At 38.8% G+C, this 16,176-nt stretch overlaps 1 protein-coding gene across 5 annotated transcripts in view; it reads right to left on the minus strand.

The window, feature by feature from the left end:
* Positions 1 to 16,176, minus strand: part of MYO1B (myosin IB) — a 217,156-nt gene that overhangs the window by 99,145 nt on the left and 101,835 nt on the right. For all 5 annotated transcript variants that reach the window (XM_020993562.2, XM_020993560.2, XM_020993563.2 and 2 more), the window contains exon 4: positions 7,385 to 7,479. In XM_020993562.2, coding sequence (XP_020849221.1) covers positions 7,385 to 7,479 — 95 coding nt within the window. The remainder of the gene's footprint in view (positions 1 to 7,384; positions 7,480 to 16,176) is intronic.

Below are 16,176 nucleotides of genomic sequence, written 5' to 3' on the forward strand. Positions count from 1 at the left end.
TTTCACCCATTTAGAAGGAATATTAGTAATTTTTAAAATATGCTAACCAAATAGAATTTAAAAGGGTTGTTTCTAACAGTTCAACAGGATTTAAAAGGGATTCTCTTCTCCAACACATCCCCTCCCCCCAAAAAAAAAGGTATGTATATCCATACACACAGACACACAGAGCAATGTCAAGGATCTCCAATTGTGTGGGTGTGGAAACTCCCTTCATCAAGTCGGATCACAACCATCTATGACTTGGTAGAAAATCTTAGGGAACTGCCTCAGGCTAAAAGAGTTCTAACTGTCCACAATCACATTTCAGAGGCAGAATATGGCCTACTGGAGAGAGTGCTGGACTCGGGGAAGACCCAGGAGTTCATTTAAACCCCACCTTCAGAAACTTACAAGCTATCCCCAGACCACCTTGTACCTCAGTTACCTCAGTTTCCTCATCTGTAAAATAAAGAAGGCTCTTAAAGCCTCTAAGGTTCCTTCTCTAAAACTACAATCCAATATTCCAAGATGAACATGCCATCCATAATGCCACAGTGTTTCTCTTTATCTACATACATGAAAGACAGTATGACACAGTAAGCCAGCTTTGGAGTCAATGATAACCTGGATTCAAATCCCACCCCTGACAGGATCCAAGTCATTTGGACCCTGAAGCCTCAGTTTCCTCATCTTTAAAATGAGAGAACTAAACTACATGGCTGCTGCAGTGTCTTCTAGAGCTAAGTGTATGAGGAGATGATCCCTGGAGCTATGATATGAGGGTTCAAGGCTCCACCCCCAGCCACCCTGAGACATACTGACTCTCAAAATTCTCAGCATATCTCTAAATTACAGAACAGCTGCCAATCTGCATAGGGACCTCCTCAGGGAGTTCCAATGAAAACACCAATGAAAACCCTTCTACAAAGGACACACTTCTACGAGGTACTTTACAACTTAAAAAATAATTCTGAACATGATGATGCAAAAGAGAGAATCTTAAACTGTATCAGGAAAACTATGTTTTCATCTCCAGCCTCTACATATGCTTCCTAGAAGAGTGTGGGAGGAATGATACAGTATATAACCTACACATTCTTGTGGGAACAAGAGATTTTTTGCATATTATGAATATATCATTCTGTGATGAAATACTGCATCAACATTTCGAACAGGATTTCCCCCCCCACCCCCCACCAAGTTTTAGCAAAATGTTCATTTACTTAATGGGTTAAGATCATGGTAGAGTGAGACAGGAGTTACCTGGAAGAGAGCAAATGCACATACAACAACAAAATATGCTGGGGACACTTGGGTGAGGATGAGCACCTCAGTTGCTAAGACATCAAAGCAAACAAAGCTTTAATTGAGCAGATCTCCCAAGTCGATTAAAGCATTATAAAAAGGTTACAGATAGAAGTTTTGACTTTTTCTGACCCTTGTTTGAACATAAATTCTTCAAAAGCACTTGCTATAGGCCAGTTACTATGTGAGGTCCTGAGGATATAAAGACTGGCCAAAAAAAGTGTGCTGAAGGTCTTCTCATGGTCATTCTAGGATGAAATAATATCTGACCTTTATACAGCACTTTCATGTCAACTTGGTTATTTTCAGCTTATGTGCAATGCCAGTCCATGTTTGGGCTAAACTCAATGCATCATCTTTTTGCTCCAACAGCAAGGGACCATCTCAAATGAGCAGCACAAGGTCACTGAGGGTTTGGAGCCAAAACGTCTTAATGACTCCAGCAGCCTGCAGAATTCATGTGGAAGCTTCCACATGGAGCTCCTAGAAGCTACAAGTGACTGTAAAACTCTAAGCCAAACAATTAACAATATTTTCTTATTTTCTAAATTAGGCAGGCTTATTCTGCTGTCCTTGGGTAGTATCCTTGTATTCATTTTTTCCCTATGCACTGCTTACTGTGCTTGTGTTCTCTCTCTCTCTCTCTCTCTCTCTCTCTCTCTCTCTCTCTCTCTCTCTCTCTCTCTCTCTCTCTCTCTCTCCTCCTTTCCCCTCCCTCCCTCTCCCCTCTCTCCTTTCTTTCTCTCTCTCCCTCCTTCCCCTTTCTCTCCCTTCCCTCTATCTACCCCCCCTCACCCTCATCTCTCTCCCTCTCCCCCTCTCTCTGCCTGAATGACTCTTTACAAACTATTTGTACTTGGGGTAGAAATTTGTTGAGTAATGCCTGGAAACACTTGGCCTTTTCTCTGAGGCATAAAGAGTGAATTGCTTTTATTATAGCAGCAGTGCAACACCCAAGTTGTCGTGGCCCAGAAGACATCATGGCCCTCATCAAATGCCTGGATCATCAACAGAAAGTGACCCAGCCACAGGGGTGAAGGCAACGTTCCATGTTTAAGAACAGATGCTGCCCAACCCACCAAGCACTCAGTAAGTGCCTGTCATTGTGTTAAGACACTGGAGACAAAGTTGTCTCAGTCATGTCTGACTCTCTGTAACTCCATTTGGGGTTTTCTTGGCAAACATACTGGAGTAGTTTGCCATTACCTTATCCAGCTCCATTTTACAGATGAGGAAACTGAGAACAAACTGGATGAAGTGATTTGCCCAGGGTCACACAGCTAATAAGTGTCTGAAGCCAGATTTGAACTCAGGAAGATGAGTCTTCCTGACTCCAGGCCCAGCTATCCACTGTGCTACCTCACTGCCCCACAGTAAAATTCTAGAACAGATTATTAAATCATTCAACACCCTTAAAAAACTAGATTTGTACTTATTAGAAGGAGATACAAAGATAAAACAAAAAAGTCCCTGTTCTCAAGGAGTTTACTCTTGGATAGTATTAGAGTGATATAACACGCAAATAAAACAATAGATAAATATATATGTCTCACAAAGCTGGGCCTGAGAGCAAATCTTCCATCTGTTTTCACATCTGAATAAATTATTACTTATTCAATGTGCCTTCAGGAGGAGTGTGGTAGAGTTGAAAGAATATTGACATGGTGTGAAGGCTTGGGCTCCAGAAAGATAAGGCAAAAGCTGGTCTATTAGATCCAAGGGACCCAGGAGCAGAGTCCAGGTTACAGAGGAGGAAGTGGAAGGCAGTCAGTCACAACCATTTATTAAGCCATTCTTCCCAGCTAAGTTGATCTCTAAAGTCCCTTCAGCTATAAAAGTGCATGATTCTGGGTAAAGAATTTGTTGAAAGATATTGCACTGTTTGGCACCAATTACATGATGTGAAATTTTTAGTATTGAAACTCACTCAAAAGAACCTAAGTACTGCAGGAAGGTGAGACTCCATTTCCAAAGAGAAGCAAAATATCTGTGGCTCATTTGATCTGGAATTTAACATCTCAGAAAAAGAGTGGAGTGGATTTCCTCTCTAAACTTAATACCCTTCCTGTTACATTATTGTTTTATCTCTTTCATGTTTTCATTCTCCAAAATTTAATCCCAAGTTTTGTTGTGTGTTTGTGTATGTATGTGCGCGTGTGTGATTCTTTCTAATTCAACAGAACATACATTTTAGATTATCAACTTTAGAATCTAACAATACTAATTAAAGAAAACTATGATAAAACATTATTGGGTAATCCCTACTCTATTGTCTTCAAAACAAACAGACATGAAAACAGGTAGGAAAAGATAAGCAGGTAGATGGGTTCTGTGAGCCAGGCAACCATGAGAGTGTTGCCCAATTTGCAAACATTCCAAAGTAAGGAAGATGAGCTAGAGGCTAAGGCAAAGGGCCGCACTTGAGGACCTAGACGGCCACATGTGGCCTCGCGGTTGCGGGTTCCCCACCCTGGACTAGCATGAGTATAATAATTCAAAATAAAAGTAACAAGCAGCTTTGACCCAGGATAAATATAAAAGAGCAATTTAACCTAGGAAACTGATCCAATGACATGCAGGGTATATGTTACATTGGTCTTCTTGCTGGAAGTTATTACATAAGCTGATTTCCCTGATATATTAGAAATAATTATATTTGCCTAGTCAAAATATTAGAAATAATTCATAGAAGCCTGAGACCCTGGGGTGGAGGGAAAGCAGGGAGGAGAAGGAGTGTGAGGGTTGTTGTTTCCCCCCTCCCCCCAATCACTTTATCTAAGACTAGGTATAAGGAACAAGAACAAGTATATGATAAAAAAGTGACCAGAACATTGTATCAAAGTAACCATGTCATCTTGGAGTTGATCTAAGTGAAGAAAAGGAATCCTAGACACAGGAGATAGTATGAAAGAACGATTCTATGCCTCCCCCCAAAAAAAAATGAAAATAAAAACCAGAGAAAAGATATATAAAAGCCCATAATCAGAGTGTTAACAAAAGAGGTGTAAAGAACGATGGGAGGGCCTAAAAGTTGAAATTCTCTTTCTACAACTGCGAATCATCCCCAAGAGGAAGAAAGCAGGAAAGCAGCTAGAAAAAAAATTATATGGCCACAGAGGAAGTTCTCTGGTGATTTTTTAAAATTAAAATTGGCACAGTCCACTTTTTAAAATAATATAATAATAGACAACAGCACTAGGAAGGCCAGGGTCCGGAATGAAATGGGCCTAGCAAAAAAATGCCAAAACCCAAAGGAAAAATAAAGGTACTTTTCAGCTGTAGGTTCTAGGCAACAAGATATATGAGGTTCAAGATAGGAAGAGATGATCCCACTGATTCCAACATACAGTAAAATGTTCCAATATATAGTAAAATGACAGATGGGGAAAAGGAGGATTATTCAATATATGCAAAAAGAAATTCAGAGTCTTCTCCCCTCCTCCCCCCAATCTGTGGCTCCTCCCAACTTCCCTATTTCTGTTCAAACTGTCACCATATTTATACAGTTATCCCTTCACATTTTAGGGATTAGGGAATGCAACACCCCCTCGATCTGATAAATCTAAGTAAAATTTTTTGGCCCTCCTTTTGTACCAGAGAAGAAGTCCAAACTTCTTTTTTTTTTTAAGGCAGTGTTTACAATATCTTATTGTAAAATCTGGGTTGATATTACACAATACTATACATATTTTATGCATTTCTGAGTTTATGAACTTTTTCTGTGTCTTCTGCTGGCCTTTATATGTGGTCCAAAGCTTCTGCAAAACTCCCCCAAAATTCCCATTTAATTTCTTATGCTGACTCATAATATATCAAAACAGTAATGGGGAAAGTCACAATCAGGAAGGATAACTGTAGTTACCCACATAAACAACCTCAAGGTCATTCTACTAGTGTATGTGAAAAGTAGGACTTGAATACTTATCTTTCTGACTCGCAATCACACTGTTTTTTTGTGCTTGCTTATTTCAAAAGTACTTAAATCTGAAAAAAAATCTAGATATAATAAAAATAACTAGCATTTATATAGCACTTTAAGGCACAAAAAGCACTTTACAATTATTCATTATCTCATTTGATCCTCATAGCAACCCTGTAAGGTAGGTGTGATTATTATAATTCCCATTTTACAGATGAGGAAACTGAGGCTGTTCTTCTTTTGGTCAGTGGAAACAAAACATTTTACAGTTAACTGAGCAGCCTCTCAAATGATATGGAGACAAATTAAAAAGTATGTTGCACATAACTGGTCTGTTTTAGAACTTTTAATTATATGCATACTTTTAATTTCAGGCTGTGAAAAATGCTCATGATTACTCAGATTCTTTTCTGGAAAACAATAACAATTTAAAGATTTAAAAAGTTTTGAAAATGCCATTTTCTCCTCACTACCCTCCTTCTTTCCTCCTCCTCCTCCTCCTCCTCCCCACCACCACACCATTCCAATTGAGGAAGTTCACTGACAGTCATTGTTGAAGTATTCCCCTTTGGTCCTGGAGAAAGCAATTGTTTTGAGTCTTTTCCAGTTTAGCTGGGCACCAGGTGTAGAATAAGTTTCACATTCAAGATCAATCACATGAGATGCTCTGAATAAAGAGCATAAAGAAGTGGTTGATTACATGCCTGGCAAGAAACATACAGGATAAATCTCAATCCCTTGGGAAACAGAGAAATCATCACAAAGGGAAAACAGGCATTTGTCTTAAAAATATTTCCAGAGAGGAGTTAATATACTTGTTACTAGCACCCAGGCAACTTTGGAAAACAAAGCAAAGAATGTGCAGCCAAAATCTAGAACTGTACAATTTGGTAAATCTCAACATCAACCAAATTAATTTAACTGGGATAATGAGGTCAAAGACCCAAAGCTAAAAAGGCCATCTAATCCAGGCCCCTCACTTTTATAGATGAAAGAAATCAGTCTCAGAGAGGTTTATGTGATTTGCCCAAAGTTACACAAGAACTGAATGTCTGAGGCAGCATTTAAACTTGGGATCTCTGATTCTAGAGCCAATGCTCTTTCCAATGTACCACACTGTCTCCGAAACGGTAGTGCTGGTTTCTCATCCTTTGAACAATTTGCCTAGTAGTCTAGATCGCTTGTATTCTCTCTAGCCATCTTTATTCACCCCTGAAAAGTACAGCCCAGTGGTAGGAAGAGTCAACACTATGGTGACACCTTTAACCATTCTAGAACCCATCCTAGATGGCCAGGAAGTAGGAAGAACCAAAACTACACTCGGCACTCTTCCCACTTGCCTGACCCTTGGCCTATTGACTACTTACTAGGCTTTGATGGTAGAGGAGTCAACAACTCCATTCCTCCTGACGAGATGGTGGGCCACCAGGTCCTATCATCTGCCATGCCAATGTCTCCTGAGATCTCTTTATCATCTGCCCTGCCTCAGTTGTCCCTGCAGTTCCCTAGCACAGTCATCTTAACTACCTACATAAACAAATGACCTTTGGGCCTTGTCATCCAACCCCCCACCACCCCCTTAAGACTTCTAGGTCTTCACATCTTCCCTGCAGCTGAACTTTCTTTTAAATGTTATCTTCACCAATTAAGAGTATGAACCCCTTGAGAACAGGGATTGTCTCCATTTCTATATGTATTCTCTTGGCACATAGTAAGCACTTAAGAAATGACTTTTCAGTCATTCAGTCACTCATGAATTTGTTCATTCTGGAGAAAAGTTAATAGCAGATCCATATTTATCACAGAGGTGATCACAGAACCTAGCTAGTGAGAAGAGCATCTGTCTTGGAGGCAAAAGAATTTAAACTAAAGTTTAGTCCTGCCATATACTACTCATGTGACCTTAGGCAAGTCCCATTCTTTGGACTTTAGTTTTTCCATCTGTATAATCAGATGACCTCTGAGGTTCTATTCAATTCCAAAATCCAATGATTCTATTCACTGAACTAACACAAGAGAACCTCACAATAGGACGCTGTTAGATCTTCCTACATCAAAAGAACACAACCTTAACTTAACTTGTCCCCTATCTTTTTCCTTTATCACAGCCATTCTGTTTACTATTTCCCTTCTTCAAGGATGAAAGGGGACAAAAAAAAAGTTGCAGAATGATCTTACCTGTTTTCCCAGCTCCACTTTCTCCAGTAATAAGAATACACTGGTCTTTATCTTGGTCTCTCAGGGATCTGTATGCTTCATCTGACAGAGCAAAGCTGTAAAAGCATGAAGAAACAATCCTTAGAATTCATTTAATCCAATCCAACCACTGGTGGTAGTGGCTGATTCACCGCGAGACAATGATTAAATACTTACTGAAAGTCAACCAATATTGTTTAGAGGGTTCAATGGATAATGAACCTGGGGATATTTCAAGCACTTCACAAACCAAGAAAAGACACCCAAATATTTTCTCCAAATTCTAAATAGCTACGTTGCCTCTGGCTAATTAGCATTTTTGCTCTAGACACGTTCTACAGATTGAACTTACTCTAAAAAAAGATTTATTCACAATGAGAAATGTGACTGTACTTTAACAACATCTAATGCATCAGTTTGACATGCCATATTTACTACACCTGTTATTAAAACCCAGGAAACTTTGAAAAACAAAGATATGAGTCATAATCCAAGCCAAGAACTATATACCAAGATTTGCCAGCTAATGTCAATCAGAGAAACTAACAGGGATATTCTATCATATAGAAGAAAACATCTGTTCCAAGCATTCTCCAAGCTAATGTTAACATTAGCCAAATGGTGGGTAGCGACATCAAGGAGCTAATGACAGAACTACCCACTTTCCAAACACATGGTAGACACGTGATGATTCACCTGAAGCAAAACTGCTGAAACACAGGGGAAAGTTCACCAGAGGTACCTACAAATGCAGTGGCCCTTGTCGTCCCTGCCCCTGTACCCAAACCCTATCTGACTTCCCTAGATACCTTTCATGTTTGGATCCTGTACTCATCAAGAGTAAGCATTCTACAATGCAAAGAAAATTGGTTCCTGAGTCCATATCCTAGCCCAGCTGATCCCTAGCTGTGTGATGCCAGAAAAATTCCTCGTCTGTAAATACAGGGACAAGGATACCTTCACTGACTACTTCACAGGGTTGTGGTGGGGCGACGCACTCTGTTAGCTTTAAAGTCCTAGCTATGTGAATTATTACCAAAATCTGCTATCTTTGGGTCCTACCCTTGTTAGTTAATCTGAGAAACTAATCCATTCTAATATATACTCCAAGCAAATCGCATAATTTCAAAGTTGAAAGGATGGGTTAGGCAGACCCCTAATACAATGAAAAAGAACCTTCCTCCTAAAAAAACAAAACAAAAAAAAACTGGTCACCTTTACTTGGTTGCCTGCCTCCTGAAGCAGCCCACTCCGCTTTTGGCTCTAATTATCAGACAATTTTTCCGGCTATAGAACCCCAATTTGCCTCTTTGCAATTTCCACCCACTGCTGCCAAATAAAACAAATCTAATGTTTCTTCCACGTGACAACCTTTCAAATACAAGGAGAGTTGTGAATGTCCTTGCTCACTTTTCTCTTTTCTAGGCTAAAGTCTGGACTTCCTTCTACTGATCTTTGGACCTATGGGCCTTCACTATTCTAGCTGCACCTTATCTGGGCAATCTCCAACTTACTGATGTCCTTCCTAAACTACATTACACAAAATTCAATACAATACTCCAGACTTGTAGCTCCCCAAGGCAGTATAGATTGGGACCATCACCTCCTTATTCCCCAAAGCTATTTATTCACTCTTAAAGAAGCCCAATATGACATGAGCTTTTTGATTCTCATATGACACTGATGATTCATTCTGAGTATGATGCCCACTAAAACCCTCAGATTTTCAGATTAGCTGCAGTCTAACTATTTCTCTTCTAAAGAGTTTGATTTGAGCCTATCGGTACACATGTTATCTCCTGGGTAACAGAGGAGCATTTTAATAGTAGTTAGTTAACCTAAAGCTGACATCAGGAGCTTCATGCATTGAAAGGTAGTGTGGGCCATCTTTGGAAAGAGAAAGGACTTTTCAGAATCCCTGCAATCACAAGACACAAGCACTGACTATTACACCCACATAGTGGGGCTGGTCCAGTGTCAGTGATGTGGTTAGCAGAATATCACCTAAGATTTGGATTTTACTAACAACAGCAAAACATCCCCAAGATTTGCCCAGGATCACACAGCTAGTAAGCATCTGAGTCCAGATTTGAACTCAAAAAGATGAGTCTTCCTCACTCCAGGCCCAACCCAACACTCTATCCACTGTGTCACCTACCTGCCCACACATATGTACATTTGTACATTAAATTTAAAGTCCAAAAGTTCTTTAGTTTTTTGGCTTTCATTTTTGCCTGAAAACTATGAAATATCTAACAGCTCTGAAGGACTACCAATAATAACAGGTCTTAATAAAGCACTTTAGGGGCAGCAAGGTGGCACAGTGTATACAGCACCAGGCCTGGATTCAGGAGGACCTGAGTTCTAATCTGGCCTCAGACACATAACACTTACTAGCTGTATGACTCTGGGCAAGTCACTTAACCCCACTGCCTAGCCAAAAACAAACAAACAAAAATAAAGCACTATAAAAACTGTATATACATTATAACCTCATTTGAACTACAGGTATTATGAATGTCCATTTCCCAGGTGAATATACTAAGGCTCTGAAAGGTCACCAAGCTAGTTGTCAGAGGAAGCATTGGAACCAATGGGTCACTGACTCCAAGTCCAGATCTCTATTCACAACTGCATGACACCTGCAGACAGTCAAGAGGGGTATAACATGGAGGGAGGTGAGAGAGAAGGGCAGTGAACCCAAAAGCAGCCCTAAAGTGGTGGTACAAGCACAGACTGTGAAATATAGTGCTTACCCTTTCATAGTTCTTACCCTGAAACTGACTCAATTCCCTCCCTTAGACAGACAGTAAAGCTGGTAAACAGGAAGCCAGAGTCACAATGTCATCCCTGCCTGGCTCTTGCCCTATTCTCTCTATACCACAATCAAAATTTTGGCCAAATTCCTTATTACCATCTAATCAAGTGCTCCCAAGCTACTGTGAAGTCCACTGCAGACTGTATTAGTGACACCCAGCTGGTACAACCTAAAGCATCCAAGAGCCAGAGTTGGAGACTGGCTGGGAAGTCAGTATTTGTCTAAATGGTTAGCATGGAAATTAAACTAGAGAAGAAAACACTAACACAGAATTCAGATGTCCAAGTAAGGAAATGATTTTGAAAAATATAAATCTTTAAAAAAAAATCTACACTGGGCACAAGTCATATACAACTTTTTTTTCTTCATTCTATAACAGCAGATATCAAAAGTTAAAGAGAAAACACTGACATATTCAAGTTTCATATTTTGCGGTTAGTGACATTCATAAAATTATTTCATGTCATAACATTCCTTTGATACACTTCTTAACTTTTACCCTGAGGCCACTGCATACGAATTTTGTTTTCACATAACCAAATCCTAGGATATTTTAATTCACACAAAAAGGCAGTCAGATCCCTGTAACTTGAAAAAAAGAGAATAAAGTCAGTCATGATGTATGCACTGCCTTCTATTTTTTAAAAAATATTTCAGCATATACCGCACCTCTGTCAGTTGCTAGATAAAAAAGGCCTACTCAAGTCTACCATAACTACAAAGGACCAAGGTCAATTCTTAGATTGGGCACATTCTATATGATATTACAGTACACCTCATTAAGTTTTCATTAATCAACAGACAGTCATAAAAAAGCCTAAAAAATTAAAAAGAGGACTAGCTCTCCCCAAAGAACTATACTTAAATCCCTTTACTACTCTTTTTATGCTTATGACACGTTGACTTTATTCCCCTGTACTCAGAAAGATAGAAGCTAAATGGGTATCACTGGATTTTTTTTTCCAACACTTTAGAAATGAGCTCTCAACAAAACGTGTCTTTTAATGAAGTTTCCTTCTTCCTCCACTCTTTTAACTCTCAGAACAATGTTGCATTAATACATACAACATAAAAACATCTCTCTCAATTATTTCTAAGGCTGTTTATTAGACGACTCTTTTTTCATATTTTTTCCTTTATCTCTAAGAAAAGTACCAATAGCAAAGAGGGTAGGATAAGCTGACCTCAAAAACGATGAATAAGGATGTTGACCTGAAGGATCTTTGGAAAAGTGGCAATGAAAATAGGGAGGAAAAAAAAGCAATAAGAGAATAATGGATCATAAGCAGCGATGGAGTAAAAGATTCAAAAACTTAGAGGTATTCTGGATGGGATTCTCCTTCAATACCCTCTCCAAAAACAAAATAGATATACATATCTATATCTATATATATCTAGATATAGATATATATAGATATAGATATATAGATATCTACATATCTATATATCTATATCTATATCTATCTATCTATCTCTCTATCTATCTATCTATCTATATATATATATAATGATAGCTAACATTTATACAGTATTTACTAAGCACCAAGCAGTGGGCTAAGCACTTTATAATTATCATGTCATTTGATGTTCAAAACAACACTATGAAGTAGATGCTATTATTATTCCCATTTTTCACAACTGAGAAAACAGAGGCAAGAGGAGGTTAAGTGACATACCTAGGGTCACACAGCTAGTGAATGTTTCAGTCTGGATATGAAGTCAAATCTTCTTCACTAATAAGAACAACAGGCAGTGAGGTGGTGCAAAGAATGGAGTCCTAGACCTGGAGTCTGGAAGCCTTGAGTACAAATCCAGTCTGACATTTACTAGCTATGTGACCCAGGCCAAGTCACTTCAAGCTCTCTCTCAGCCTGTTTCTACATCTGTAAAATGGGGATAATAATAGCACCTACCTACCATGGCTATTGTGAGGACCAAATGGATTAATATTGGTAAAGTGCTTTAAAAACCTTAAATCGCTATATAAATGCTAATTAGGTAGTAGGAGTAGGAGTAACAGTATAGTGATAGAAACTGCATATATATGCAAAGTATCTTACACATATAATCTCATTTGATCCTCAGAAAAGTCTTGTTAGGTAAGTGCCACAAATGTCATTACTCCCGTTTTACAGACAAGAAAATTGAAGTTCAGAGGTTAAACCCAGGCTGACACAATGAGGAGAATCTAATAAAGGATTCATACTCAGGCTTCTCTAACTCAGTCTTGTATTTTGTTCACTAAGTTATCCTGCTTCTCAGCCATGTGACCTTAGAAGTCCTTACTCTCTTTAGGCCTCAATTTTTTAATTTGTAAAATGAAGACAACAACAGCTTCTTCAAACAACATTACAGGATCATATACCTAAATCTGGTTAGATCTCAGAGGTCATCAAATCCAATGCCTTCACTTTACAGAGGAGAGTATGTGACTTGCCCAGAGTAGAAAGCATTAGAGACAGGATTTGAACTCAGATCCTCTGATTCCAGAGTCAGTGCTCTTTCCACTATACTCCATTGCCCATGGATGGCAAAGTCCTATATAGATATAAGGCTATGGCACTATTGTTAGGAAAAGAAAAAAAAAACTTGTAGCCTCATGCCTGGAAGCTATTAAACAAGTCTGTATACACTGGGGAGGGTGCCCCACTACTTGTACTGTTTCCTACTCTTCCAAATATACATTATCTTTAACAGAAATTTTTCAAATCATTCTAATTTGCATAGCCATTTATGTGAAGCTTTTATGTATTCATGTGTTTTTTATGCCTAGCAGCTCTGATTAGAAAAATACTTAGGTATTACCTAAATGAATGCAGTCAGTGAAAGATGATTGTATGAAACAACACATTTCAAATTAAAATGTCTTAGGTGAAGATTTAACCATTTCCAAGTAGACAAGAAAATATACATGGTGCCCATCACTAAGTCCCTCTCTCCCAATGTGAGTTATTTCTTGATATCTTAAGATATTTAGGGGAGACGTCTATTTTTCCAGAGCCAATGATCCCAAATTAGAATTACCTGAAAGAGTTAAGGAGTAGACTCAAGGACAATCTTCTGTGAAAATGACCTTTATATCCTAGCCAGATACAGCCAGATTAGTGCAGAAAATGAATTCTATGAACTGGCAGCATCATTTGAATTTACATTTTGAGCAACAATCGACTGCCACATTTTACATAATTAAAACTTCAAATAGTGAATTCAAATCCATCAGACCACTTCATAGGATTCATTTTTTGCACTTACTAGGCTTGGCTATCATTTAATTAGGGCGAAAGGAAGCACACACATCACAAGCACAACTATTACGCTCCTATTTCTAAATTGTAGACTTAGATTTTATTATAGTGAGTACTTTAGGATCTGTGGTCTATCAATGTGACTATTCCTACTACCTATGCAAATCTTAGCTCCTGTCTCCAAAGATTTAAAAACAGATTTAACGAGTTGATGCAGAAGAAAAGAAAAGGGACAGGACAGGACGGGACAGGAGAGGATTCAAAACCTGGAGATCCATAATTCTGGTGATGAGTCTCTCCAAACCTGGGGAATCTAGCCTTCAGACAAGACACAATCAGACACTGTACCTAAACTCCAAAGGCACCACATGTCTTGGTAGGAGCTGACAGGGTTCTTGGGATCTTACTAGCACAGCCTTAGAGACACAAAGTTCACCCCCCTCCCCATCACAATCAAACATGAAAGGAGGACCACAATCAAGTTAATTGTTTAAAAAAATTTTAATGTGGCAAAGTGTTAGGGAACACAAAGAATCCCCCCATCCACCCTCTTCTTCCTCCTTTTTGGAAAGATTAGCATATTATCCATCACGAAGGCCAACACTACAAACGGAGACCACATGCCACTCTTCCAAACCACTATATAATTACTGAATCTAAATAAGTCTTTTGAGAAGTTCTTAAGTTAAAAACAGTTGGGAGCCATATGCTTCCTATTATTTTGTGAGTGTGTCAGCATTGTTATTTACCACACACAAAAATGAAGGGTTTCCAGTAATGAAGATAACGTAAAAGAGCGAGTGTGCCTTCTCTCCGACCACATGAAGGGCACACAAAATGTGTCCTATGTCCTCTAGTTGAGCTCTAAGTATAGGAAATGGCCCTAAGTTAAAGTGCTGCATTTTCATCAGCTTCCCTTCAGTCCCAGATCAGCTCAGAAAGCTATTCATTTGGAGGCAGACTTTCTGTGGCACAAGCATGTCGGCCGTAGGCTTCCAGACAACTGTATCTATCACTGGTAGGTTTCAGGAGTTTGGTTTGGGACTCATCTGTTACTTTTTGACATATGGAATGCTGGGTTGCATGTTCAAAATTGTCTTGCAGGTATTTATGTCTCTTCCTTTTATTTCTGTTCAGAATGTTAATCTCTATAAAGACTTGGGTACTCATGAAAAAAAAAAAGGCACACATCCTTCTCTGACTCCAAATCTCACATTCTGACATGGCTTTTCTGACTTCACCTTCTCTCAACTCCAAAACACAAATGATTTCTGGGCATCTCAAATCTAGTAGAACCAATGCAATCATCTTCATCATCATCTAGCATTTATTATATAACAAATGTTTATATTTATTTAAATTTATTGCATAATGTAAAGCATAAGCTTTACTTATGTTATCTCATTTGATCCTCCGCAAAGCCATGTGACACAGGCACTATTACTCTCCCCACTTTACAGATGAGGAAACTGAGGCTGAGAGAGGTTAAGTGACTTGCCCAGGTCATACAGAGAAGTAAGTATCTGAGTAAGTAAAGTCTTTCTGACTTTAAGTCCAATGCTCTATCTACTATGTCATCTGGCCACCTAATTTCACCTCATTTCTTCCAAACACTTGAATTCCTTAATTTCTCCCCGATGCACTGATGCTGATGCTGATGATGGGTAACATTTATATACCACTTTACATGTCATCTGGGTTGGTGCTCACAACAACTCTTAAGAGAGATAGGTACTATTGTTATATCCAATTTACAAGTGAGGAAACTGAAGCAGAGAAAGGTTAACTGACTTGCCTATATTACACAGCTAGTAAGTATTTTGAGATAGGACTTGAACTCATGTCTTCCTGACTCCAAGTCAAGTGTTCTATCCACAGTGCCCACATGGTGAGGAATCATACTCTTGAACATGTTTAGAAGAACCCCCACTCTTTTGATTCACTTGCCATCTCTAGGAAAGTAACTTCATTCCTATTGACAATAATCAACCACAGGAATCCTGTCCCAAACTCAGAAAGCTGTCAGCATGATTTTTATCCAGTATCTCTTTGCTAACAAATGCTCATGAAACATTTGCTGACCATCGCATTCTCTTTCAGTCTCTGGTTTCTTCTTTTAAAAAAAAACAATAATTTAAAAAATTCTCAACTTAAGCACAAAAAGAGAGAGAGAGAGCATTTCCACATATACAGCAGAACTAAAGATCTGCTAATTGTCAAGCACCTTTCCAAATACAGCCTTTTAAAAAGCTCATTCTCAGAGAGGCCCTCTGTTAATCTGAATCATGCCTTTCAGGACTTGTTGTAGTTCACATCCTAAAGACTCAAATGATTTCCAAACTGAAAATAACAAAAGCTGGATAAATGCTGTCTAAATTTAAATTTCATACAAAGCCCTACCCAAAATACTGAGGTAGTGCAGTATAGTGGCAGGACTTCTTACCACTAGGGGGTCAAGAAAGACCTAGGTTCAAAACTAGCCTCTGACATCTACTGAACTGGGTTTAGTGAAGGGCAAGTCACCTATGGTATCTGAGCCTCAGTTTCTTCATACGAAAACAGAGATATAAAAGAGTGTGTGTGTGTGTGTGTGTGTGTGTGCGTGTGTGTGCGCGCGTGTGTGTGTGTTTTTAGGATCAAGTGAGTCCATAAAAAATACTTTGCAAATCTTAGAGTACATAAATGTTACTTATTATAATCGCGGGTTACCA

Source organism: Phascolarctos cinereus, unplaced genomic scaffold (genome assembly GCF_003287225.1).
Source record: "Phascolarctos cinereus isolate Bilbo 61053 unplaced genomic scaffold, phaCin_HiC Scaffold_726;HRSCAF=1367, whole genome shotgun sequence".
Classification (NCBI taxonomy): domain Eukaryota; kingdom Metazoa; phylum Chordata; class Mammalia; order Diprotodontia; family Phascolarctidae; genus Phascolarctos; species Phascolarctos cinereus.